Source organism: Cheilinus undulatus, linkage group 9 (assembly GCF_018320785.1).
Source record: "Cheilinus undulatus linkage group 9, ASM1832078v1, whole genome shotgun sequence".
In the NCBI taxonomy this organism is placed as follows: domain Eukaryota; kingdom Metazoa; phylum Chordata; class Actinopteri; order Labriformes; family Labridae; genus Cheilinus; species Cheilinus undulatus.
Genome location: NC_054873.1, coordinates 1724220 through 1750829, shown reverse-complemented (window position 1 = coordinate 1750829; position 26610 = coordinate 1724220). Strand labels below are relative to the sequence as shown.

General features: G+C 39.1%; 1 protein-coding gene across 2 annotated transcripts in view; it reads left to right on the top strand.

Moving 5' to 3' along the window:
• The window catches only part of LOC121515729 (NACHT, LRR and PYD domains-containing protein 12-like), a 34305-nt gene extending 17927 nt beyond the window's left edge, over positions 1-16378 (top strand). For both annotated transcript variants that reach the window (XM_041796672.1, XM_041796671.1), the window contains exons 5-8: positions 7356-7529; positions 8305-8478; positions 9302-9475; positions 12723-16378. In XM_041796672.1, the coding sequence (XP_041652606.1) occupies positions 7356-7529; positions 8305-8478; positions 9302-9475; positions 12723-12741 (541 nt within the window). In that variant the 3' untranslated portion in view covers positions 12742-16378. The remainder of the gene's footprint in view (positions 1-7355; positions 7530-8304; positions 8479-9301; positions 9476-12722) is intronic.
• The last annotated feature ends 10232 nt before the right edge of the window (positions 16379-26610 follow it).

Here is a 26610-nt window from a genome sequence, read left to right as displayed (position 1 = left end):
TCACTGTAATCCTGTGTTGGATGTTGTTATACCTCACTAACTTCATTAACACAAGTACATCACAGATCTCACACTGCCCAGAAGAAATGTTATGTCAGTTAATTTTGCATAATAATTTGTTTATAGTGAGAAAAATGCCAACAAAAAAGAGAAATTACAGCAACTGTCCTAAAATCATCATCGTTACAAGCCAAACATTAAATCCAAGTTCAATAAGATATTTCTTGATGCACTGTAATGTCATTTAATACTTTAAAAAAACAAATACATTTTTTTATTTTGTCAATACTGAATAAAATGTTCAATGAAATGTTAAATACTGAAACCAATGAAAATTAGTTTTAGGCCTACTCATTCATGTTTGTGGTGGTCCATTTTTACAAGCCAAACATTAAATCCAAGTTAAAAAAATCAATTGTGTTTAACATGTATAACATGTTACTGAATAATTATGTGTTTACTACCTGAAAAAGATATTAGAAAAATTATATTTCTGTCAAGAAATGTGGTTGTGGGCTTATTTGGAACACACATGGGCTTAATTGGTACCTCGGTACCAATTAAGCCCATGCCAGACTTTGGACTTTTAATCAAATCAAATCAAACTTTATTTCTATAGCACATTTCATACACAGGGCAACACAATGTGCTTCACAGTCAAAAACAAGTGATCGCAACAATCATTGTGTTGCAAATTAAGAACACGATATACAGATTCTGAACAGAAGTAAAAGCTCAACGTACACCAAAATTATCCACACAGATTAGATCACACAGACATGCACACAAACACACACACACTAAAAGCAGGCAGTGAAATCTAGCCATAAACTGATGCAAAAAGTAAAGTTGTCAATCTGCTTTTAAACGTATTTAGTGTTGGAGCCCCTCTCAGGTCTGCAGGCAGGGCGTTCCATTTACTAGGGGTGTAAAAACTGAAAGCAGCCTCCCCTGCCTTGGAACACGTGGAACAGTCAAAAGGCCGCTACCTGCAGACCTGAGAGTTCTAACTGGTGTATAATTTATCAGCATGTCCCTGATGTACTGAGGAGCAAAGCCATTCAGTACTTTGTAAACAAGTATTAAAATCTTAAAATCAATCCTACTTTGTACTGGAAGCTAGTGGAGAGATTTTAGGACAGGACTGATGTGCTCAAACTTTTTCATCTGGTCAGAACTCTAGCTGCAGCATTCTGTATAAGCTGTAACCGTTGAACAGAGGATTTTGGGAGGCCAGTAAATAAACCATTACAATAGTCCAGTCTACTTGAAATGAATGCATGAACTATTTTTTCTGCATCGGATGCTGACAGAAGGTCTCTAATTTTTGATATGTTCTTAAGATGATAAAATGCAGATTTTGTGATTTGATTGATGTGTTTTTTTTGAAATTTTAATCACTGTCCAGTATTACTCCAAGGTTTTTTGCTTCATTGTTGGTGTTTAGAGAGACTGAACTGAGATGAGCAGCAACTTTCTGTCTTTGAGTTTTTGAACCAAAAATGATGATTTCTGTTTTGTCTCTGTTGAGCTGTAGAAAATTTTCTGACATCCAAGAGTTTAAGTCATCTAGACACTGAGTAAGGGAGTTTAGGGGATTAAGGTCGTCTGAGGATAGTGATATGCAAAGTTGTGAATCATCTGCATAGTTATGGTAGCTTATATTGTATTTCTGAATGACCAGTGGAAGCGGGAGCATGTAAAGATTAAATAACAGTGGTCCAAGAATGGAACCTTGGGGCACTCCATACTGAACACTCACTTTGTTTGAGTGGAAGTCTTTGTTTGAGTGTATCCTTGAAAATGTCATAGTGAATCTGAAGTCTGGTTTTTCTCCACTTCATTCTGCTTGCCGACACTGTCTCTTAAGCTGTCTAATGACCACCGTATTCCTCCATGGGGTTTTTTTGTTTCGAAGAATTTTAGTTTTAACAGGTGCAATGCTGTCAATAATATTTTGTAATTTGTTGTTGAAGTTCATCACAGGATCATCAGATGATGATAACAGGAGCACAGGTGACTCTTCTACAATTTTCTCAAATTTTACAATTGTGTTGTCATTAATAAACCGTTTTTTGATTATTTTAGCAGCATTTTGCCGTACAGGAGAAGCAGACACATCAAAGAAAGTACAACAATGATCAGAAAAGGCCACATCCCTTCCACAGGGTTCAGAAATAGTAAGACCTTTAGATACAACTAGGTCCAGGGTGTGTTCCTTATTATGAGTGGGCCCAGATACATGCTGGGTGAGGCCAAAAGCATCCGGCAAGCTCAGAAAATTTTTTGCATCCTGGTCATTTTGATTATCAACATGTATATTGAAATCACCTGAAATAATAAAATGATCATCGTCAGTGGAAACACTCGACAAAAGATCAGAGAATTCATCAATAAAACCACGTTAACATTTCGGTGGCCGACAGACAGTAGCAATTAAAATTTTGTTAACACAGTGTACTGAAAAAGCAAGATACTCAAAAGAAACAAAGTTCCCAGGGCGAACTTCCTTGCAGCTGTACATGCTGGAGAATACAGCAGCTATCCTGCCTCCTCTCTTATCAGCACGAGTGCTGTGTATTAAATTAAAGTTTAGGGGGGCGGTCTCAATGAGCGTCACTGAACCATTTTTATCCAGCCACGTTTCAGTCAGCAATGCAATGTCTATGTTGTGGGTGTTTATAAGGTCATTAACCAGAAATGACTTATTGGTCAGTGATCTGACACTTAGCAGCATCATTTTTAATGTTCGTTGTTCGGGGTGTTGTTGGGGAGTGATGATTGAAGTCCGAACCGGTACTAGATTGTCAAAATTCCTGAGTATTAGAGGGTAATGATGGGGTTTGTGTCTGTGGGTGATTACAACAGGAATTTGTGAAACAGTCTTACAGTTAGAGTTATGGAACAGACTCGCCAAACATCAAGTGCACTGCACCTTACTGGAGATTAAAACCAGATCCATGTTCATGGCAAGGAGCCCTGATCCGTTGAAATTTGGGTGTATTCCAATCGTGTTGGAAGAGGTAGGGACGATTCAAGAAAGTTGTAAAATTATCCACAAATGGAATGCTGAGCGAGCAGCAGTATCCTTTGAGCCATGTGTGGAGCTGGCGAACATGGCTGAACTTCACATCCCCGAAGCTGGGACACGGCAGCGGACCAGAGGTGATAAGTCTGTGGTCAGACTGAAGCACACTGTCAATCAGATTAATAAAGTCGGCCATAAGCTTCTCCGGATGTTTACTCCTGATGTCATTAATTCCCACTTGAATGACAAAAGTCGAAGCAGAGGGATTTTGTTCCAGGAGCTGTGGGACTTTGGAGTCTAAATCCTGGACTCGGGCGTCGGGATAGCAGATGGTTTTAGCCCCAGAAAGAGTGATATGCTGCATGATGGAAGAGCCAGCAACAATCACAGATGGAGATCCTGGCTGTGTAGCCGGTGGTGGATGGCGTGTGTCCTGGGAAAGAGAGCGCCGCGCGTAGTCCCTCCGAGGCGCGCTGGTGCCAGCACGACCCCGCCGATCAGCAGCGGTATTCAGCCGTTGGTGAGCTCGCGTCTCGGGTGAGCTCTGTGACACAGGGATGGCTTTCTGGCTGCCCCATTTCCCCTTGCCCCATGGCCCCTCCGGAGCTTCTTCTCATGACGGCCTCCTTGAGCAGCCTGCGGTGTAAATGACTCTTATGAAGGTCTGTTGTTGTATTTATCACTTCCTGGAATTTTTGTTTATATTGTCACGGACTTTACAATTTCATGCTTTTATTTTGAAGTACTTCCTGTTTAGTACGTAGTACGTACCTCGTAGATGGAAAATTGACAGATGCAGAGAAACGAAGCATGAAGGACGTTTTTCTCATGTTTTCTCATTCATTTAAGCACCTGGCTGGAGTTGAGAACAAGGTATTTTGCTTTATAACGTTTTGTGTGTTTTTTATGAATGTGTTTACTTAAGTTTTGTTTAAGTGATGTACTTTTGAATTGAACTCCTCTCGGAAGGTTTCGGTTTAGCTAGTTTGTCATGATTAGCCATCACATACATGCTAAGGGTTGCACTCGTTAGCATTTTGTTGTTATATGGATGTGAGTAATAATAAGGCTAAAGGTTTTTGTATATTTTTTGTTTATATTTTTGTCTTTTATTGAAGAGCTGTGTTTTTTATCTGTCTCTCAGCTCTTACGGTGTGTCTGAAGACTCATATGGAAAGGAGTTATGTTCAAATACCGTGCTAAGGCTGAACATAATCAAAAGGCTTCAGAAAACATCAGTACGCTTCATCATTGTCTGGCCGGGGTTTAGCTACATGCGGCGGGCGGAGGAGGACTTCACTGCTGGCTGCTGGATGTCAGGCTCATCCAGCGGAGGAAAGTCCTGTTTGCTCAGGGCGTCCAACCGATTGGTCAGCGGGATGGCCGTAGGTGAAGAGAGGGGCGAAGGAGGTTTAGCTCTATGCTTATCCCTGCATACTACGGACCACAGATCAGGCTGTTGTGGTGTGGAGCTCACCGGAGCCTCGACTTTAGCTCCGCTGCTGCACACCTGAGCCTCTGCGACTGCGTGACAGTGAGTCGGTTGCGCTGATGTTTTGGGCTTTGCTCTCAGGTGGAGCCATGGATCCTCCGGCAGGGCTGAGGCAGTCCCAGCCTCCGGAACACCAGCAATCGTGGAACTGAACCACGGGACAGTGAAGTCGCTTACCACTTCTGGGGCTACTGGAGCGGAGCAGCGAGAGAGGCAGGCTGTGTTACGCTACCCATGACTGGAAGCGCTTAGGACTCCTAGGTGCTTAGCCTGAGTCATGGCCATGGTGGAAAATTCCACAATAAGGTTTTTTTTTTCCATAACCTTGGCTCTCAAAGACGCAATGCTCTTCTTCAGCTTTGAGATGGTAAGAGCTCAGGACACATACTCAGATATATTGTTTGCCATTTGGCCCCAGAAAGTAGGCTTACGAAAATTAAATGGGTCCCGGTTTTCAGTAGTCCATAAAAATGGCAAAGGTAAGTTAAATGTCCTTATTGAGGTGTAAAGTCCATAAAAAACACCAAGCGATGAAGATTAAACGCTAAAAGCAGTAAGAGCAGCTTTGTAGAGACAGTTGCCAGACGCCGGCCGGCGTTTTTCTGGCCAGTTGACTTCCGTGTTAAAAGTTGTGTAGGCTATAAAAAGAATCTTCAGATCACTGTTAGCTCTCGTCTGGTTAAAAGGCGTAGATTAGACAACACGCCGGTTTAAAAAAAAACACTAAAAAGTGACTTAGAAACATGTTAAAAATGTCAATTCTTGACAGCCTCTTGCCTCAGTACGCCTCAGTATGCGCCAACTCATGCACATGCACACTTTATTCATACATTTTTTTTAATTTGTTCTTTAAAATATGCGCAAGTAAATAAATATCATTTCAAATGGGAGATTAATCCTTCATTTAAACAAATGATCAGGTTTGTAAACCATCTTAGTATCTATGAAAAATACATGAATTTAGATTTTGGTGGGCTTAATGGGTACACCTACCCTAGATCAACCAATGATCAAGGAATTTCATTGAGGAGAATTTGATGATTGAGGAATTTTCCCAGCATGGAGATGAAAAGTAGGTAGTATGATTGCCAGCCACATACAAAGATGACCCTTCTGGCTGCCATGGATGCAGCGTGTGATGACATCACAGCAGATACCTGGATAAGACACTCTAAAAGATTCTTTCCATGCTGCATGGCAAGAGATACTCATTGTGATGTGGATGAGAATTTGTGGCCCAACAGACAGGAACGTCAGGAGGTGTAGGAAGACTGCACTGTAATTCCTACAGCACCGCATGTACAGTTTTCCCTAAGAAGATTGTCCTATGTTCACATTTTTACTTTTGTTTTTTTTTTTTGTTTTTTCTCTGTGCTATGTAGTGCTGTCTTTTCCTTTCTGTATCGCACAATGATGTTGTCTGTCAACTAATTACAGTACAAACAGTAAAAGCGTAAATGTGAATCTTGTCCAGTCTCTTGCAGTCAATCTCCCACATACGCTAAGGTGTATCTTACAATTTACAAGAATTGTCGCCAAAACTTTAGCCATAGTTTACATTAGAACATCCCTCCAGAGTACACTCTTATGTTGACAACATGACTAAGCAATCTGACTGTCTTATCCGTACACAATGACACAGGGACTTGTCATTCTGATGGCACTGACTTGTTCATTGACACAGATTTTTACTTTTGAGAGCTAAACTAAGGATTTTGAGCAAGAGACTGGCTTTTGCAGGTAATCCATGGTGTTTTGCTATTTGTATGAATTGTTTTGAGAAATGCACTTACTGTTTTGCAAAAGTCGATGATTCGAGAAATGTACCAAAGCGACTGAGAAAAACTGTAAGATGGCGGATCAGAAACTACTTCTGGTTCGAGCAAATCCCTAGGACTGAGGACCGATCCGTAAGAGACTTGGGATCCGGCCATAGAGAGAGAGGGAGAGAGAGGAAACGTAGCTATATACATTTAAGTAACCAGTTACAATAAGTTCCATAATAATAAGGACAGTACCACGTTGTGTAAAATTATGTTAAATGTAGTCATTGTATAAGTTTTCTGGATTATTTTCTGTCCCCATGCTCCATTTAGAGTTTGATGTGCTTGGGAAATATTTTGTTGAAGAAGGGCTATTTATTTTATTTTATTTTATTTCAATGGATATCACAGAATACCAATCACACTGTGTTTAATGTTTTCATGTTTAAAAAATAAAACTTACAGCATTCACAGTATTAAAAGTCATAGAACTGGTGCTTGATGGTCTTAATATATAATTTTATATCGAGCATTATGTACATTTTTTTTGCTATTCTGAGATTTAGTCCAACAGTTTTGGGAAAAAAACATGCAGTTAAATCAATCATGGGTCAAAAAATGCTTACTTTCTGTATTTTCAAAGCCAAAGTGGTATGGAATGAAGAGATATTTGGGGCTGGAAAGAGCTGGCTCTCCTTGCTGAACTGAACCATATGACCTGGATCTCTGAACAGAGCAGGAATTAAGATCCTTCTATTCTCAACCCACAGACATTAGGGACAGCACAATTACGCTCCAGCAACAAGTGATTCTGCCAGAACACACACTTCAGTCAGGCATTTCTACAGACATCCCAGATAGGATGCAGTCAGCCATATACTAGGTTTGAACCTAGTCTTGTTTCTAGTTGTGTGTTTTTGTTTTTCACCTGCATCATGTTGTGTTCGGGTGTTTGGAGTTTTCACCATCTAAATTCTAAACTTTCATCAGCTCTGATCAACTCATTTTATATTTAATAATTTAAAACACTAATGGTATTTAAAACACTTGTTCATTTAATCTTTTTATTCAGGTTGATGGGCTGTGGTTTGTCAGAGATGAGCTGTTCTTCTCTGGCCTTAGCTTTAAAGGCCAACCCCTCAAATCTGAGAGCGCTGGACCTGAGTAACAACTTTCTGCTGGATTCAGGAGTGGAGCTTCTTTCTGCTGGACTGAAGAGTCCAAACTGTCGACTGGAGACTCTGTGGTAAGACAGCATGTTTAATTTCTCTGCTCAGATGAAAATGAGGTGAAACTAGAGTGTAAACATCAGACTGATATTAAACTGGTCCTCACTGAGGATTTCAATGATAGGGTCCATTTTCTTCTTCTGTGGTTTTATCTGTTGATTTGTTGAACAGTTTTTAGTGACACATTTCAAAGCTCAGAATAAGAAGAAAATCAACAGTCTGTTTCCCTCTAACCACTCAGAGAGCTGATGATCTTTTTCTCAGTCATGTTGTCTTTTTCAGATCAATCATGAATTGTTCAATAATAGACTTCATCCATAGAATAATGATGTATTCATGTAGAGATGAATTTTTCTGGGACTTTATGAAGCTGTTTGATGATTAAAATGATGGAAAGTTTTAATGTTAGACTCTTTGTTTAAATCTTTTCTCTCCTACTATAATTAATATTACAGATGTGTTCTTTGTTCATGTTTCTCCTCACTTCGTCCTGACATTTCTGGCCTCAGAGGAAACTTTGAGATCTACACTTAAATCTAAAATCAGTCTGAGAGTTTTCACTTCTGTCTAAACATCATGAGTTTGACTGAAGAATTCATAAATGAAGTATCATGTTGGTGTGATTTACTGGAGCTCTTTTTCTAGTGGTGTGTTTTTGTTTTTCACCTGCATCATGTTGTGTTCAGGTGTTTGGAGTTTTCATCGTCTAAACTCTAAACCTTCATCAGCTCTAATCAGATGAGTTTATATTTAATAATTTAAAACACTTGTTCATTTAATCTTTTTATTCAGGTTGATGGGCTGTTGTTTGTCAGAGAACAGCTGTTCTTCTCTGGCCTCAACTTTAAAGGCCAACCCCTCACATCTGAGACAGCTGGACCTGAGTTACAACGAGCTGCACGATTCAGGAGTGGAGCTTCTTTCTGCTGGACTGAAGAGTCCAAACTGTCAACTGGAGACTCTGAGGTAAGACAGCATGTTTAATTTCTCTGCTCAGATGAAAATGAGGTGAAACTAAAGTGTAAACATCAGACTGATATTAAACTGGTCCTCACTGAGGATTTCAATGATAGGGTCCATTTTCTTCTTCTGTGGTTTTATCTGTTGATTGGTTGAACAGTTTTTAGTGACACATTTCAAAGCTCAGAATAAGAAGAAAATCAACACAGTCTCTTTCCCTCTAACCACTCAGAGAGCTGATGATCTTTTTCTCTGTCATGTTGTCTTTTTCAAAACAATCATGAATTGTTCAACAATAGACTTTATTCATAGAATAATGATGTATTCATGAAGAGATGAATTTTCCTCAGAATTTTTCAAGCTGTTTGATGATTAAAATGATGGAAAGTTTTAATGTTAGACTCTTTGTTTAAATCTCTTCTCACCTACTATAATAAATATTAGTTCATTGTTCATTTTTCTCCTCAGTTCATCCTGACATTTCTGGCTTTAGAGGAAATTTTGAGATCTACACTTAAATCTAAAATCAGTCTGAGAGTTTTCATTTCTGTCTAAACATCATGAGTTTGATTGTTTGAAGAATTCATAAATGAAGTATCACGTATTGTGATTTACTGGAGCTCTTTTTCTAGTGGTGTGTTTTTGTTTTTCACCTGCATCATGTTGTGTTCAGGTGTTTGGAGTTTTCATCTAAACCTTCATTAGCTCTGATCAGATGATTTTATATTATTAAATATAAAATCATCAGCTCTGATCAGATGATTTTAGATTTAATAATTTAAACACTAATGGTATTTAAAACACTTGTTCATTTAATCTTTTTATTCAGGTTGGTGGGCTGTTGTTTGTCAGAGATGAGCTGTTCTTCTCTGGCCTTAGCTTTAAAGGCCAACCCCTCAAATCTGAGAGCGCTGGACCTGAGGAGAAGCAAGCTGCAGGATTCAGATGTGAAGCCGCTGTCTGATCTTCAGAAGGATCCATACTACAGACTGGCGACTCTGCTGTAAGTAGAGGGTTTGATTTAGTCCATGCTGGTCTCTACAGAGCTACACTACCAGTTTAATCAGGAGAGACTTTATTATGAGGATTATTTTCAGGTTTAGAAATGAAGGAAATGTATAATGTCTTTGGTGATTAGACTCCTTGGTGTTGTCTTCCTGTACTCAAAGGTGTCGTGAGGCTCAGATCAGGATCAGACACCCATGATAGAGAGTAGACCCTGGTGGTGGAGGAGGAGGAGGAAGGATACTGGATGAGCTGAGGAGTGTCCTTAATGAGGGGATCAGAAACCATCAAAATCTATCATTTCCAATCCATTTCCTTCATCTACACCGCTTATCACATTCAGGGCCACAGGGGCCAGAGCCTATCCCAGCTGTCATTAGGGGAGAGGCGGGTATCCTGGACTGGTCACCAGCCAATCATGGGGCTGGCATGTAGACACAAACAACCAGGCATGCTCACACTCACATCTGTGGGCAATTTAGAATGAGTTAACCTAAAGAGCATGTCTGTGGACTGTGGGAGGAAGCTGGAGGACCCTTAGAGAACCCACTCATGCACTGGGAGCCCTTGTTTTCTAACAGACACTGTAAACAATGAACATTCAGCTATTGGAGATATTGAGAACATGGTTATGGAGTTTTTAATTTTTTTTGTAAATGTAGGCCCAAATTTGGCAAAGAGATGACTCTTCACTGTGTAGAAGATAAAAATGTGAATTTTTCCTTCAATAACTTCATTGTTTTCAGAGTTTAGGAGACTGATGTTTCAAAAGTCATCAGAAATTTTAAGAAGAAAAATCTACAGATTCTAATGATCCTGATGTTTCACTTATTAAATAAATAATTTATAGTGTTCTTAAAGCATTTACCAATATCTGTACAAAATCACTGATAACAGGGACTTTTCCTGTTAAAATGAAAATGATGTATAAAAATGATGACAAGGATAGTACCAGCTGAAAGAACTGCATCCTCTGCAGTTTGGGTTCAGAGCAAACATTCTACTGAAACAGCATGCTGCTACTTCCTTGAAGTCATTAAAAGCAGCCTTGATAAAGGGGGCTGATGGCTGCTATATTGTTAGAAATAGAAAATTGAAAAATTGTTTGACACAGGTAATCATTCAGTGCTCCTTTCAAGTCTGTCAACATTTAAACTCTCAGTTCATGTATTAAACTGGATCCAATCTTATCTGCAAGGCTGCTCCCAGTGTGTGTGGATCAGTGATAAACATGGTCTTTAAAAGCCTGCGTTTCAGGGGTGCTGCAGGGCTCCATCTTAGGACCGCTGTTGTTTAGCATGTACATTACTGACCTTCCCTCAGTGTGTGAAGGTGTGGAGACCCTGATGTATGCGGACCATACGGTCCTTTTTACCTGTGGGAAAGATCCAGAACAAGTGGCTGCTAAGTTCTCATCAGCAATGGAAAAAGTTATAGTGTGACTTCAGTCCTCTCACCTCATTCTGAATACTGACAAAACAGTGAGCATGTATTTTTAAACAGAGGAATATGGTTTTCCCAAATGTTTATGTCAACGGACAAACGATTAAAAATGTTGATGAGTTTAAATACCGGGGTGTAACATTAGATTCATTCTAACATTCAAAAGCCATTTTAAAAGACGTGTCACATACTGAAATATAACAGAGCAACCTTTAGACACACTAGAAGCTCATTAACAGTCGAAACCCCTGAAACATATTTAAATGCTGTGATTGGATCTTATTGTCATTATTGTTGTATCATGTTGGTCTCAGGCAAACAAGACTGTCTTAAAAACCATCAGGCCAGCCCTGAAAATCCTAGAAGGAAAATTGTTGGGACCAGCTCGTTGTGGGTAAAGGAAGTAACATAAAACCAGATGTAGTTGGTAAATTAAAGGTATTTATTACAAAAGTAAAATTGTGCTTAACAAAAGTGAGGCAAAATGAAAGGACCGACGAGTGCTGTTCAACTAATAACCAAATAAAACAGAATCTAAACTAATGTTTTAAAACTAACTGGGGATACAAACTAAACATAACTCCTAACTACTCTAACTGCCTAAATCTAATAACAAAAGAACAGCACCCCTAAACCTGGTGTGACTAAACAAATAACAAAACCTACATGTGTGTGCCTAACTAAACTACTACCTGGCCCAGTGCATCAAACGAGTGCCTCAACAAACAGAATCTTAACAGACGTTCAAAACACTAAACAAATCAAACACAAAGAGGCCCAGTGGCGAGCTCAAAACTAAGGTGAAGCTGCGCAGACTGAAGGATGGCCAGGCTTTTATCAGGGATGGGCTGATTGGTGCTGTCCTCTCATTGGTTGATTGGTTTTGCTGCAGCTGTTCATTGATCACCTTTAGCAGCAGCACAGGTGTGAGGAATCAGCCAAGAGAGCACCCAAGCCACTCACACACACGCACAGACACTCCACAGAAGTAATTAGTTACACAAGGGGGGGTAACAACAATCCAAGCAGAATCACCCCTGTGATATACTGGATAAATATAAAACACTCAGCTTTGATCATTCAACCCTGTATTCAGATGTTTAGTGTCTAAAATAATCCATAATGCATCTCCTCCACCACTGAAGAGCTCTGTCAAACTTTGCTCTGATTACATTTAAGATCTTCAAGGTCTGCCTCCAGTGCAGACTGTAGTATCTCTGAGCATGGCTCTGCCTTTGGACAGTCTGATTTTTCTTTAAAGCTATCAAAGCGTGGAATCATCTCCAAACCATTCTGAAACTTTGCACAGACTTACACATTTTCTCTGGAGACGTGAAAAAGTGAAATTTAAGGAATCAGTCTTGTCAGCATTTGATCTTACATCTAAATCCTGTTTAATAGGGGTGTAACAGTACGGGAAAATGTCGGTTTGGTAGGTACATCATTTTTGAAGTCAAGGTTCTGTACGTTTTTGGTACGGTAATTAAATCAAATTAATATTTTTTAATATATTTATTATTATTATTTTGCAAATTGTATTAATTTGTATTAAAACAAATAGGCTGAATAAATTACATTTAATTATTAATAATGCTGCAGCCTCATTCCAAAAGGTCTTCAATGAATAAAAATATTGATAAACATGTTTTTGAATTATTAGGTTATTTTTATTGATATGCTGACATATTTATGAGAGACTGAAGTCCCTGCTGCTCTTCTTACTGGATGTTCTGGATCACTGATAATAACTCATGAAGTCCCTCACAGTGTGGAATCTCTCTCTCTCTCTTTTATATCCTCAGATGGAGGAAACATGATTAAAGAGAGGATCCTGATGGTCCTGCTGGTCAGAGAGGAGGAAGCAGCAGCTTGTGTGTGGTGAGTCTGTAACTGGGCCGTGTTACTGGGAGACTGACAGACCAATCGCAACCAGTGGAGATGAGACTGCTCTGAGACCAGCTCCACTGTGGACCTCCCTCATGTTTCTATTCTAACACAGATTCTCAGCGTAAACTGCTTTAGGACTCAATGACTGAAGATGAACGCCTTCATTTGGATACAGATGTTGAGCTTTCTGTCACAACGCCCCCCTGTGGAAACACATGAACCAGGGTTAGCTCAGCTTTAGTAGAGGCTAGCTTTGGCACACCACAGTCTCCCACTACCAAGAGAGACATTTTCTGATCCCTTGTCTTTAACAGATAGCTCATTACCAAAATAGATGGGACAGCCATGTTGAATGTTTTTGTTTTCTCCAGTGTTTAATCTCTGCTTTTATTTTTACCTTTCACTGATTTTATTCATATCATTAATCATTGGATTTTAGTGTTTATTTGCTGTATGAATTGTATTTCTTTTATCAGCTCATCTGTAAATATCTGGTTGCCTTTATTCTGATTTGTCTGTTATTTTCGTCTGTCTGTTCTTTGTGAAGTATTTTAGGCTGGAAAAGGAAAAGAGATGGACAGATATTGTTCTCTCTGGGCCGATACGGTTACGGATTACTAGTTAATGAGAGCCACAACTGATATTTGGAGCTGGTATGTGTTTAAAGTAAGGATGAGCCATTGGTTTCAGTCATTTAAATGTTAGATTAACAACATGTAAACAGCACAAATGTGTCCATTTTCTAACCCTGGCCTCCAAAGCTAAAAATCAACTCTATTTCCGACATGTGCTGTTGTCTGTAAAGGAGAGCTACGAGGAACTGAACATTTAGCACAAAGGCAGGAGAGAGCAGCAGAGGGAGAGGCAGAAAAACAAGCTTAAGTCAGAGAAGCTAACTGCTAAGCTAACAATTCAGCAGATGGCGCTAAAGAGCCAGAGTGCTTGATGATGACCTGCTGACATCTCAACCAACAGCTACCAAACAACAGCAGTGATGAGAAATCAAGTCAAATCAACAAATTAGCTCTGGCTCTATCAACAGGAGAGACGGCACAGAGAGAGATGCTGAAGTGGTGGGAAAACAGGAAGTGATGTCATACTCTCACTGTGTTTATGGCTGTTAATGTGTGGCGTTTAACCAATCAGATGTCAGAGCCAGAGGGAAAGGCTGACATCACAGCAGAGCCAAAGTAGCAGACTTTTGAACCAATGAATTTAATCTGTGATCAGTCAAATAAAATACCAATACAGATCATGATGAACAAAGCTTTCATACTAAACATTCTGTAAAATCAAGTTATTCTCTGAGTCTTATGGTATTATTATCATTATTAATGTTACTATTATTATTATTATCATTATTAGTAGTAGTAATTATAACATTACTATTTTTTACTGACAGTCACAGAAGACTACTCACACTGTTTTATGTTTAATGTAAAAAATAATTACAGCATTCAGCATATTGAAAAAAGTCAGAACTAGTGCTTGATTGTCAAAAAAATATACAGTTTTATATCAAGTATTATGTTAAATTTTCAATATTCTAAGATTAAAAGGATTTAGTCCAACAGTTTTGGGGGGAAAAAACCAGAGTTAGATCAATCATGGGTCAAAAAAACTATGCTTACTTTGTTTGATTCAAAAGCCAAAGTGATCCTGAACTAAGAAGCGGCTCTTTTTGGTGAAATGAGCTGAATAATCCTGAAACAAGCCAGAACTCTCCTCACTATTCTCCTGACCGGCCTTGGTATCAATTTTAGATGAAGCTCCGCCATCAACAATCTAAAGCAGAGGTAGCCTTCACAGCTGTGGCTCTGATTGGCCCGTCATGACTGTGACAGACAGAACATTCCTCCAATCACCTTCTGAAGACTTCCTGAAAAGTCCTGCTCTTCCCAAATGTTTTCTATGGGAGCTTTCCAAGATGAATGTCAACAGGCATCCCAGATAGCTGCTGTCAGCCGTGTGCGAGGTTTTAACCTCGTCTTGTTATGAGTGATGTTAAAAATGTGGACGGACTCTCTGAACTATCAGGAAAGTAATGCCAGACTTCATGGCTAGGCAATAAAGTGCACAAATGTCAGTTTGCTGAACGTTGAAGAAACTTAGACACATTTTTAAAGAATAGCATCACTGTAAAAAGAGCCAACAATGGGTTACATAGTCAACAATGGCATAAATGGGTTAAAAGTGGCAAAAAATGGGGAAAGTTGGCAAAAAGAAGTGGAAGAAATAGGTAAAAGTAGAAAAATACCTTGTGTGGATGGTTCCTCCAGCCCTCTGTTCTCTTATGTAGACATTTTTACAGTAAATCTTGTTATTTGTGTCCCTGTGTTATTCTGTGGTGTTTTGGACCAGAGTTTCTTGTGTAACGTCTCGCTCTCATAGATCTAGAGGAGCAGGTCTTTGTGCCGCTCCCTCTGGTCTTAATAAAGGGAAAAAACAGGGAAGGACTTCTGCTCTCCAATAAACCGACACCACTGCTGTCTGCCCAGCTCCTTCTGGACATAAGAAGCTGATCACATTTATATTTATGTCGTTTTTAATCCAAGTCCTCTTTGAAATAAAGGAATAAATGATGTAAATAGTGTTAGGGTGGTGAGTGGAGCTCTGGTTTACGGGTACAGATGCTGCTTAATGGTTCCCACATGGTCTGCTGATCCTGGCCTGAGGAGAAGTCTAGCCGAGCTCTGCAGCAGGACAGACTGACACTGTGGATGGACTTTTTTCCGCTGTCAATTCCTCCACACGCTGATCTGAGGAGAGAGACATCAACATTCTTCCTCTCAGAGAAGAACTTCATCAAACACAGAAGCTCCTGGAGGATGGAGGGTCTGAAAAAGGTGTCTAGATGGAGACATTTGTTGCTCAAAACCCTGCACTTACCTGTCAGTGTTAGTGGAGCCTTCACAGATGTGCTGGTGACCCATGGGTACTAAAACACCATAGCATCACAGATGCTGCCTTTTTAACACTGATAACATTCTGGATGGTCTTTTCCTCTTTAGTCCAGAAGAATCAACATTATCTCAGAAACAATCTGTAAATCTGTCGCCAGTTGAGTTACTGGCGACAGTTACTCAACTCACCACTGCATCCTGTATGACAAAGTGGGCTGGCCCTTATTATCAGTTAGACGAGACAGGCATTGGTTACTTTTTATTTATAAAGCTCTGTCTGGACATCTGCCATTTTTCCTCACCTCTTTATTGAACGTGTCAACTAGCCATTATCAAACTCATTCAAGTGACGGGATAATGCTTGATGTTCCAGGAGTAAACACTAAAATTGGACAAACATCTTTCAGCTTTTGTGCAGCCCCAACAGATGGAATACTGTACAGCAAACTCTAAAACTAAGCTCGGTTATTAACATAGGACAGTTTCAAAACATAAGGAACTACTATGTACATATTTGTAACTGTTTTTAAACTGTGCTCCACTTATTCTCAAGTATCTTTGTCTATTTGCATTTGTGTTTCTTTCTCCTTGCTTATTTATTGTCTTGCATGTATTGTTTTAATGTACTCTCGATGTTACTGTAAATGAGAGCGTGCTCCCAATGGCATCTCGAGATTAAATAAAGGTTGAATGAAAATTGAATGAAAAATATGGAGTCAAAGCACCGATTCTTAAAGTGCATTTGTTAAATTAACAGAGATATTAGGGATAGATAGGAAATAAAAGAAAGAGAGTGTTTGCTGAGTCTGCTGAGCACATAATCTTCCACGTCTCTGATAACTAAAAATAAAGACATGAAGGATGGAGCTCCTCTCACTCCTGTATCTGGAGCAGATACGTGGATTTACTGCCTCCTAGTGGAGAAAATCTGTAGTTACTGTCCCAGTCTTCTCTCACAGTAAGCATGCACAAATCAAACCATGCATGGACTGTCTTTGAACATGATGACCAAAATTACACCACGAAAGCACACCAGAAATTTAGGAACATAACAGCTCACCCAAATATGATTCAGCATCAAAACAGCATTTCTGTCTAAATGTGAGGGAAGTTTAATTTTTAAAAAAAGGCTATAAAACAAGATACGATGGGTTTTTCTTCCTTAATTTGATTTTTAAGAGCAGAAACGACATAGAGGGAGACACAAAAACATCTCAAACATTCAAGATGAGAAGGAACATGACACTACAGCAGGATTCATCTGCAACATTTGGGCAAGATAAAAATTATTTCACCACGATCAATCTCACATTCATCAATAAGCAGCAAACATAAATCAGAGCAGTCTGATTAAAATGTCTTTATTCTGCAGCAAGCATCTAGGAAAGCTCAGACTGCCACCTCAAAATAGATAATTATTAAAAAATACAATGAAAGTAAATAATTCAGATAAAAAGTCATAACTATGAGATAAAAAAAAGTTCACAATTAAGAGACACAAGTCATTGAAAAAGCTTAAAATTAATTATAGAGAGATAAAAGTCTCAATTTAAAGATAAAGTGTCATAATGAAGAGATCAAAGGTCATAAATAAGGGATAAACAGTTATTTAAAATGAGCTTAAAAGCCTTAATTAAGAGATAAAAAATTAAGAATTTGAGGTAAAAAGTTACCTTTAAGGGATAAAAGTCCTAATAAGCAGATCAAATTCACAATAAAGAGACATAAGTCATTTTAAAGCTCAACAGTTATATTTGAGAGATCAGAAGTTATAATTATGACAAAGTGAATCATAACTCAGATAAAAAGTCATAACTAGAGAAAAACATCTGTACTAAAAGAGCACAGCCCTGGCTGCAGAAATCTTAAATAAAATCACATTTTTGACTAAAGGCAATGATCAGTTTTCTTCTTTACTTTAAGAATAAGAGAAACCTTGTTTAGAAACACATTTATTCCAGCTTTAGTCATTTAGATCCCCAGCAGTAATCCGAAATGTTTCGTGTGAATGCACCTTTAATGTGGAGTGAAAACAGTTTAGTATGTGTTAGCTCAGACTGATACAGCGGTGGACTGGGCTGTCTTCATCTGGACTGGATGGTGGTGTAGGTTGGACACATGGACTAAAGGTTTCAGAATGACTGAGATCATTAGGGTGCGGTCTAAACAGACTCTGAGTTTTTATTTCAGGTTTTTCTGTCACGTTGAACCATGTTGGTGTTGCTGCAGCTTGTCGAGCGTTCGCTGCTGTCCACAGCTGCAAACTTCACCTTCCTGTGTGACCTCTGCAGAAAAAACAGACAGAAACATTGCACTTTAATCAGATTTCAAGCTTGTTTTTGTGACTGTAAGGCTTTAATTGATGTGTAACAGCCAGTCAGCTTTCAGTCAGTCTAACACTGATTCAGACTGGGTTCATGTTTGCTGCTCAGCTCCAGCTCATGCATTACAGGATTTATACCAGACATACTGTATGTGTGCTGTTGGCCCTGTTCTCACACTAGTGGTGCAAAATTAGAGATAATGTGTAATCACCTGTGTCTGTTTAGACTCACCTGTCTCTGTTTAGACTCACCTGTGTCTGTTTAGACTCACCTGTCTCTGTTTAGACTCACCTGTCTCTCTGTTTAGACTCACCTGTCTCTCTGTTTAGACTCACCTGTGTCTGTTTAGACTCACCTGTCTCTGTTTAGACTCACCTGTGTCTGTTTAGACTCACCTGTCTCTGTTTAGACTCACCTGTCTCTGTTTAGACTCACCTGTCTCTCTGTTTAGACTCACCTGTGTCTGTTTAGACTCACCTGTGTCTGTTTAGACTCACCTGTCTCTCTGTTTAGACTCACCTGTGTCTGTTTAGACTCACCTGTGTCTGTTTAGACTCACCTGTCTCTCTGTTTAGACTCACCTGTCTCTGTTTAGACTCACCTGTCTCTCTGTTTAGACTCACCTGTGTCTGTTTAGACTCACCTGTGTCTGTTTAGACTCACCTGTCTCTCTGTTTAGACTCACCTGTGTCTGTTTAGACTCACCTGTCTTTGTTTAGACTCACCTGTCTCTCTGTTTAGACTCACCTGTGTCTGTTTAGACTCACCTGTCTTTGTTTAGACTCACCTGTCTCTCTGTTTTGACTCAACTGTCTCTGTTTAGACTCACCTGTCTCTGTTTAGACTCACCTGTCTCTCTGTTTAGACTCACCTGTCTCTCTGTTTAGACTCACCTGTTTCTCTGTTTAGACTCACCTGTCTCTCTGTTTAGACTCACCTGTCTCTCTGTTTAGACTCACCTGTTTCTCTGTGAGCCCTCGGGGGTATCGAGAGATGTCCTCTCGCCGTCGCTCTGCCCTCTCCCAGTCATCCAACCACAGTTGGCGGCGGTACTCCGACTGGCGAGCTGTGATTCGCTGGTAGATGGCCTGATTCTGGCGGCTGACCAACAGAAGCTCCTCCCTCCTTTTGTCGGCATTCAAACTGAGGACGAAACAGGAAAAAGATAAAAGCAGGACATTCGCAGAGTCTGTTAGAGACGTAATGCTGTGACTGTTCTTTATTCAAACATGAATGGAAATCTAAGGATCTGCAGAGTGAAGGAAGCAGTGTGGCAGCACCTTCTCAGCTTAAAAATTAGATACCACAAACTTTTCGGCTGCTGTAGTGGCAGCTCAGCTTGAGAGTGCAGAAAAAGAAGTTGGCTGCTGGGAAGTTTGATCGTTGACGTGCTGCTTTCACTGTCTGTTAGAGATGGCGATTGAAGCACATCAATCAGTGCAGTGCAACAGCCGACACCAGAGTGTTTTGGACATTAACAGTGCAGTGTGTTGAATTTGGAATATTTGCAACATCTAACAGTCAGATTACTGATTGCAATCCTCCCTTCTCTGATGCTGAGTAACCTGTGGTTTCAAAAACACACATCTCATATCCAGTCCTATCTGTGGTACTGTTGATGCATGCAAAATGCAGGAATCCAAGATGGTGGACTCTGCAGAGGAGACTCCTCCTATGCATGAATAAAAGGTTAATTCTTGTGTTAATGTTAATATATTCAGGTGACAGTGATCCTGAGCCCATGCAGGGATTTCAGTACAGAATCATGCCTGTTTTTACTGTTTTTATTCTTGAGGAACATTTTTTTTTAATTATTCCACAATTTTTAGTCTCAGTTGTTCACAGATTGGTGAACCTCTGCCCATCTGTACTCCTAAGAGACTCCGCCTCTCTAAAATGCTCCTTTAATACCCAGTCATCTGTTCAAGATTAACCTTAATGGTGTAAAACGTTCCTCCAGCTTTTTAGTAGGGATGCTGAGTAAGTGTCCGCTCTATCGATGTTCACGTCGGCCATTTTGTTTATTATTATTCTGCGCCAGCTATCTCCTCCTTCATACTTTGTCATATCGACACCGTCTGAACTTTAAAAAAGTTAGTTTCTTTGTCATTCAACTGCTATATCTTTTCTCATTTCTAACTTTTATAGTTTTTAAAATATTTAACTTTGTTTAACAATGTTAAATAATTGTTAAAATTTCACAAATCTGCACTTTCTTCAACTCCTTATAACTTTGGCATTTCTTGGGCTATTTTCACTTTTCTACTACCATACTCTTCAGCTTCTTGTGATCTTTTTAGCTATTTTCAATACTTTTAAAAACTATTTATACTTTTTACCTACTTTGCTTTTTCTAAAACTAAAATAAAATTATTTCAGATGGGCTCTTTAAATCCACTGAAGCTGTTTCAACTTCTAAGGCTTATAACTTCCAGCCATTGAATGCCATTTTCAGCTAATTTTAGGCTATTTCAGCTATTTTTATGGTATTTTCAGTTATTTTCAGGCTACTTTTAGCTATCCTTAAGCTATTTTTAGCAGTTTTTAGGCTACTTTCTGCTGTTGTTTTCCTTTTTTTAGCTATTGATTGCCATTTTCAGCTACTTTAATGCCAATATATGCTATCTTTATGCTATTTTCAGCTATTTTTGTGCTTTTAGATATATTTTCAGCAGTTCTTCCACAATTCAGCTCTCAGCATCCCCACACAATTTCAGCTTAAATTGCTATTTGGATCGAGTCTTCAATAGTGCCACTTACTTTTCCAGCCTTCTGTTGCCGTTTCCCTGCATTCTTTAGATGTGTCCCAAATTCAAGATGAGTTAATATTATCATGAAAAGAGAAAATGTCTCAGTTTAACACCTGATCCGTTGTTTATGTTCTACTCTGAATTAAATGTCTTTATGAGATTTGACAATCATTGACTTCTATTTTTATTTACATTTCACACAGTGACCCAACTTTTTTGGAACTGGTATAGTATGATTGCTAAGGGCTCCCACCCATCGTAACTTTTTTGGTACACTTTTTTTGTGTATGTGTGCCTTCAGCCCACAGCTTTGAAGGAAAAGGATGCTCAGTTCTTTTGTGGATCAGGTTCTGAGTTTCTGTGATCCAGTGGGAATCCAGGGGTCTGCTGGGATCAGGATAATCCTGATTTTTCAAAAAGTTATCACAATATTTTGATGAAGTTTTCATCATCACAAACTGTAGCTATTGTGAGTAAATACATGTAGTTTAAACCCTTACAGATTTTAGAGTTTAGAGGAGTGTGAGAGCAGATAAATCCCAGAGACCGTCAGCACCATCACACGTAAAAATCCTGATCAATAATTCAGCGTGGTAACAGAGCAGGACTGGTCACATCAATTATTTAAAGGTCCAACAAGGCGCTCCAGCATCATTGTAGCTCGGTTAACGAGGGAGGAGGGAGAATATTAATGTTTGAAGACAAAACAGAAGATCAGGATGACGACACAGGATGGAGACAAATCTTAACGTCAGATTAGACCGTCAGGGTTGGACTGAACTTTCACTGCAGCTTAAACTGAACAGCAGAAAATTCTGATGTTAAGCTGAACATCCCAAGTGTCAAAAGGACATGACCTTACAGAACATGAAGAATCAGGGCGTGAGAAGGACCAGACACAACCTCACATACCGAGGTTGTGACCTTTGCCGAGTCAGCAGGTGTTACCTCCTCAGATGGTAGTGGTTGCGGTGATCCACCAGGCCCTGAGAGTGAACAATGTCGGCCAGTTTGGAGGCCAGGAGACGGTTATCTCTGTCGATGGTGGACAGACGCTCATCCTGCAGCTGGATCCCAGCCAGGACAAAGACAGAAACATTTCCTAAATCATTCTGAGGAATATTTCTCTGATAATACTTTAATCCAGGGCTGTCCAGATCTTAATCACATGAAGAAAATCAAAGAATGACAGGGCCACTTTAACAAGACTCACTTAAAATCCATCAGCTTTTCAAGGTTATGACACATGTTCAGGAAAAGGGATTTTACCTTCATTTCTCAACATTAATCACATTAAAGCGCATTAAAAAGTCCGTCTGATCTCTCACCTGTAGTTTTTTCAGCTTGAGCTGGACGTGAGCTGGGGTCCTCGAACCTTTGGTGTCCACAACAGGAAGTGCAGAGTTCACCTGGACAGGTAAACACAGGTATTCCTCATTATTAATGATATATTCACAGTCAAGTTGTAAAAACAACTCTTATTTCTGATAATACAAAAATGATACAGTGAACTAAAAAATGCTACAGGAGGTTAGACATGATAAGTTACAAAGAATAAGATTATAAATAAGATGATGTTACCGCAGTGAAGTTGAGTAAGCATATGAAGGTACGATATGAAATTATACTGAAAATATTCTTTAATGACAGAATACTGAAAGTTAGATTTAGTTAGATTTTTAGTAAACATTTTGATTTTGGCAATAAACGAAAGTGTTACTTTAAGTTACATCATGCTACATTATGTGAGATAGTTGAATGCTACATTGTGTTACATATCATTATGTTGTGTTACATTCAGTTATGTTACGTAACAGTGTAGATACTGAGCCAATGTGAAAATATCTTTATGAAACATTACAATGCAATATCTAATGTAACATTACAACAACATAACATCACGTAATTTAATACCACATAAAGTAACGACTTTTATTTAATGAAATATCACATAACATCACATAAAGTGACTTACACAACATAACACAATGTGCAACAATGTAACATGACACAATGTGATGAAATGCAGCGTAACAAGACGGGACGTATGGAGATGCGATGTAACGAGATGTAATGAGACAAGACATAACGAGATGTAACTTATCAAGACGCGACGTATCAAGATGCGATATAATGAGACGCGACGTAACGGGATGCAATGTAACGGGACGTGACAAAACGTGATGCAACGTAATGAGACACAACTTAACAAGATTTAACGTGACGTGACATAACAAGACATGACAAAATGTGATGCAACATAATGAGACACGACTTAAAAGGATGTAACGTGACGTGACATAACGTAACGAGATGCAACGTAACGAGACGGGACATAGGAAGATGCGATGTAATGAGATGTAACAAGACAGGATGTATCAAGATGCGACGTGATGAGACGCGACGTAACCAGACCTGACGAAATGTGACGCGGTGTATCGAGACACGACTTAACGAGGTGTGATGTTACGAGACATGACATAATGAGATGTAACGTGACATAATGTGATATAACGTGACATAATATGATGTAACGTGACATTAATGTGACGCAATGTAACGAGACGTGGCGTGACGTGACTTGACATGATGTGACGTAGCGTGACATAATGCGACGGGACGTAACAAGATGTGATACAACTTGACACAATGTACTAGAAAATGTGACATGACACAACGTGACGTGAAACTTTATGATGTGCCTCAACGCGGCTTGACAACGCGGCATGATGTGCTGTGACACAAGGTAGCATGATACAACGTAATATGATGCAACTAATGTGGCACAACAAACATGCGTAACATGGCGTAACCTAACGGGGCACAGTACTTGGCGCAAGGTAGTGTGACACTGGGATCATGACGCAAGCATGACATAACAGTCGTGTCGTGTTACATGGTGTTACATTTGGTTGTGTTACTTCGTTTACTGCTCCTTATAATTGTGATATTTCTGTGCGATTTTAAGCATTTAGTACAAATATTTAGTGATGTATTTTATGTTTGATCATAGAGTGAAGAGCTGTTTAACTCTGATGTGTTTAGACTTGCTGATTTTGTTTTAAAAGCCTGTAAAAAAAAGAAATGACAGTTTGTTTCTGTGGTTTTTGTCTACTGTTCTGTTCTGTGACAAAGAAACACTTCCTGTGCTCTCTAATCCTGGAAAGGTTAAATTCTTGGTTAATTTCATGTACGTCCATAGAGGCTGTGCAGGTGATTTTATGTTAAACATAATATAAAATAAAAACTTCAAACTTCAACTTCTATTCATTAACAGTACAATGTTGATATGTTACGTAGTGTTGCTATGAAATCCCTCAGTGCAGTCAGACTCTAGCTCAGTAACAGGATGTGTCAATAATCAAGAATCAGTATCTGATCCTCAGTCTACATTCAGGCTGTTATATTAGCAGGGAAGCATCAGTTTAGTCCAGTTAGACCGGTACTACCCAGTCTGCCCAGGTCTCTTTCTCCTCAGCGGTCTTACCTTCCTGCGGTGGTTGTCGAAGTCGTTCTGGTCCCATCTCTGCTGCAGGTAGCGGTTGGTGACGGGTTTCAGCGGCTGGTACGACCTGTGCATTCTGCTGCTGCTCTCATGCTAACGTGGTACCCTCTCATTCTCCTGCTATCTAAACCAGCTCAGTGTTTGCAGGCCTGGGGGGTCATCACCAAGGCGACGTGCCACTCTTTATCTCACAGCAGCAGATAAAGTTCCTGTCAATTTTTAATGAGCTGAAGAGGCATTCACACAGTCACACACACATTTATTTACCTTAAATGTTTTTACCACTAATATTACCATTTTAAAATGAGAAAATTACAGATTTATGACATAAAACAAAGAGATGATACAACACTACACTATATGATAGAACATAATACAACAGAGCTGACAGGATACGGTCCAGCATGATGAACTATGTCATGGTACTACTGAACACAAGGCCAGGGGATAACAGTGGCAAAAATGGGCTACGAAAGGCAACAAGGGCAGAAAGAATGATGAAAAGATGCAGCTGATGACCCCTACGCCACAGAATCTTTCTACTCAACAAGAAATCCAAGCAGGAACCTCCTGATTTATCTTTGGTATTCACATGGATCCGGATGTTTCTGAGTGTAGCGTGTGGATGCATTATTTTTGTAAACACAGTAAAAACCCCATTTTCAAAAATAACAACCTACTCGTCATCCAGGCTGAGAAAGATCATAAATCAGCTGAAATAACCCCATCTTCACTTTTGTCTCACGTCTGCCCTGCAGTGGAGACTCAGCATCATAAAGCCCTCACGTGTCTCTGCTGTAAAAATGAAGCCCTCTGGTTCCATCAGAGTTTAGGAAAGCCCCCAAACTTCCCACTCAAAAATCAGAGTCGTAAATATTTCAAACAGGAAGTTAAAATTAGCTCCACGCTGGCTCCAGCTGCTCTCGCCAAAACAGAGTCAGGAGGTTTTCTTTGCAGATGTGTCGTTGCTCTCACAGCGTCAGTCTTTACCAAGAAGATTTGAAACTGCTGAGATCAGCACTAATGACTGATAGAGGCCGCCATCTTTCACATCACTTACTCTCCAGTATCAGAGTGGACGTTTTTGTCAGGTTGTATTTTTCACTTTAATTTTTTGATCATTGTGTCTGTGTTGCTGGCATTATTGTTTTAAAGGTTTTTTAATTTAGGATCATTGTTCCTTAATTTAGAGGGCTCATGGTTAACCGTGCAGAAATGCTGAACCCAGATAAGCCCTGCAGAGCAAAATAATGTGCACTGTGGAAAAAGAAATAAAAACTTAAAAAATGATGTAAAAATATTTTTCTCCAATTCTTTTCATCACCTTTAGTAAAAAAACAGTTTTAATCGTACTCATTTTCAAAATCCCAATAAAACTTGTTCCTGACAAAAGATTTATGAATTAGCCATCCATTATTTTAACAGTGTATCAGGGCCGCTCTAGAAATGAATAATAATAAAGAGGATTTTTACATTTTTGAGAAAAAAACACTTTAAGTTCTCACATTTAAAAAGTTGTAACTGCTGTTAGTAAATTGTGAGATTTTAAGGTCAAATCCAGCCACTGTCAGTTTGGTTTCTCGTCATTTGTGGGCTGAACACTGTTGTAAATGTAGGATTTTTAAAACTTGAAATTTTTGAGTTAGTTTTGTCAAAATTTACGATTTTTTTAAACTTGGAAACTGCAAATTTTCCTGTAAAGTTCTGACTTTTTAAAATCCTGAGTTTGTTTTCTTGTAAATGAATAAACAACTTTACAATCCCCCCCCCATTAAAAAAAAAAAATCCCGCCATAAAAATGTTAAAGAGGACATTTATTCTAACAAAAATATGTGCCCCTGGCCTGTCCACAAGCCCCCAAGAATCAATGTGTGGCTCTTTATGTCTTCATTTGAAATATCATTCCCCCAGAAAACCTTAAAAAAAGAAAACTATGACCTCAGAATTTATCCTTTGCAAGTCACATTCATCAGTTTGAATCCTTATTTATAATTTTTTTTACCTTTTATTTCATTTTTTGCCACTTTTAATCTATTTTTACTGCTTTAAGCCCACTTTTGCCATTTCTTTTTGCCTCTTTTTACTACTTCTATTCCATTTTTGCCTCCAGTTTTTTTGCCATTTGTAATTTTTTCCCTTTTTGCCCTTTAAAGCCACGTTTTGCCATTAAAGGTGCAGTGTGTAATATTTAGCCTAGTAGCATTTAGCTGATAAAAACTTGGTAAAATAAAGCAAAACATTTGTAAGACGGTCTATCTAAATAAGTGTTTAGTCATCTAAATTCAAAAACAACTATGTTGGAAAAAAAAAACAACAACTCA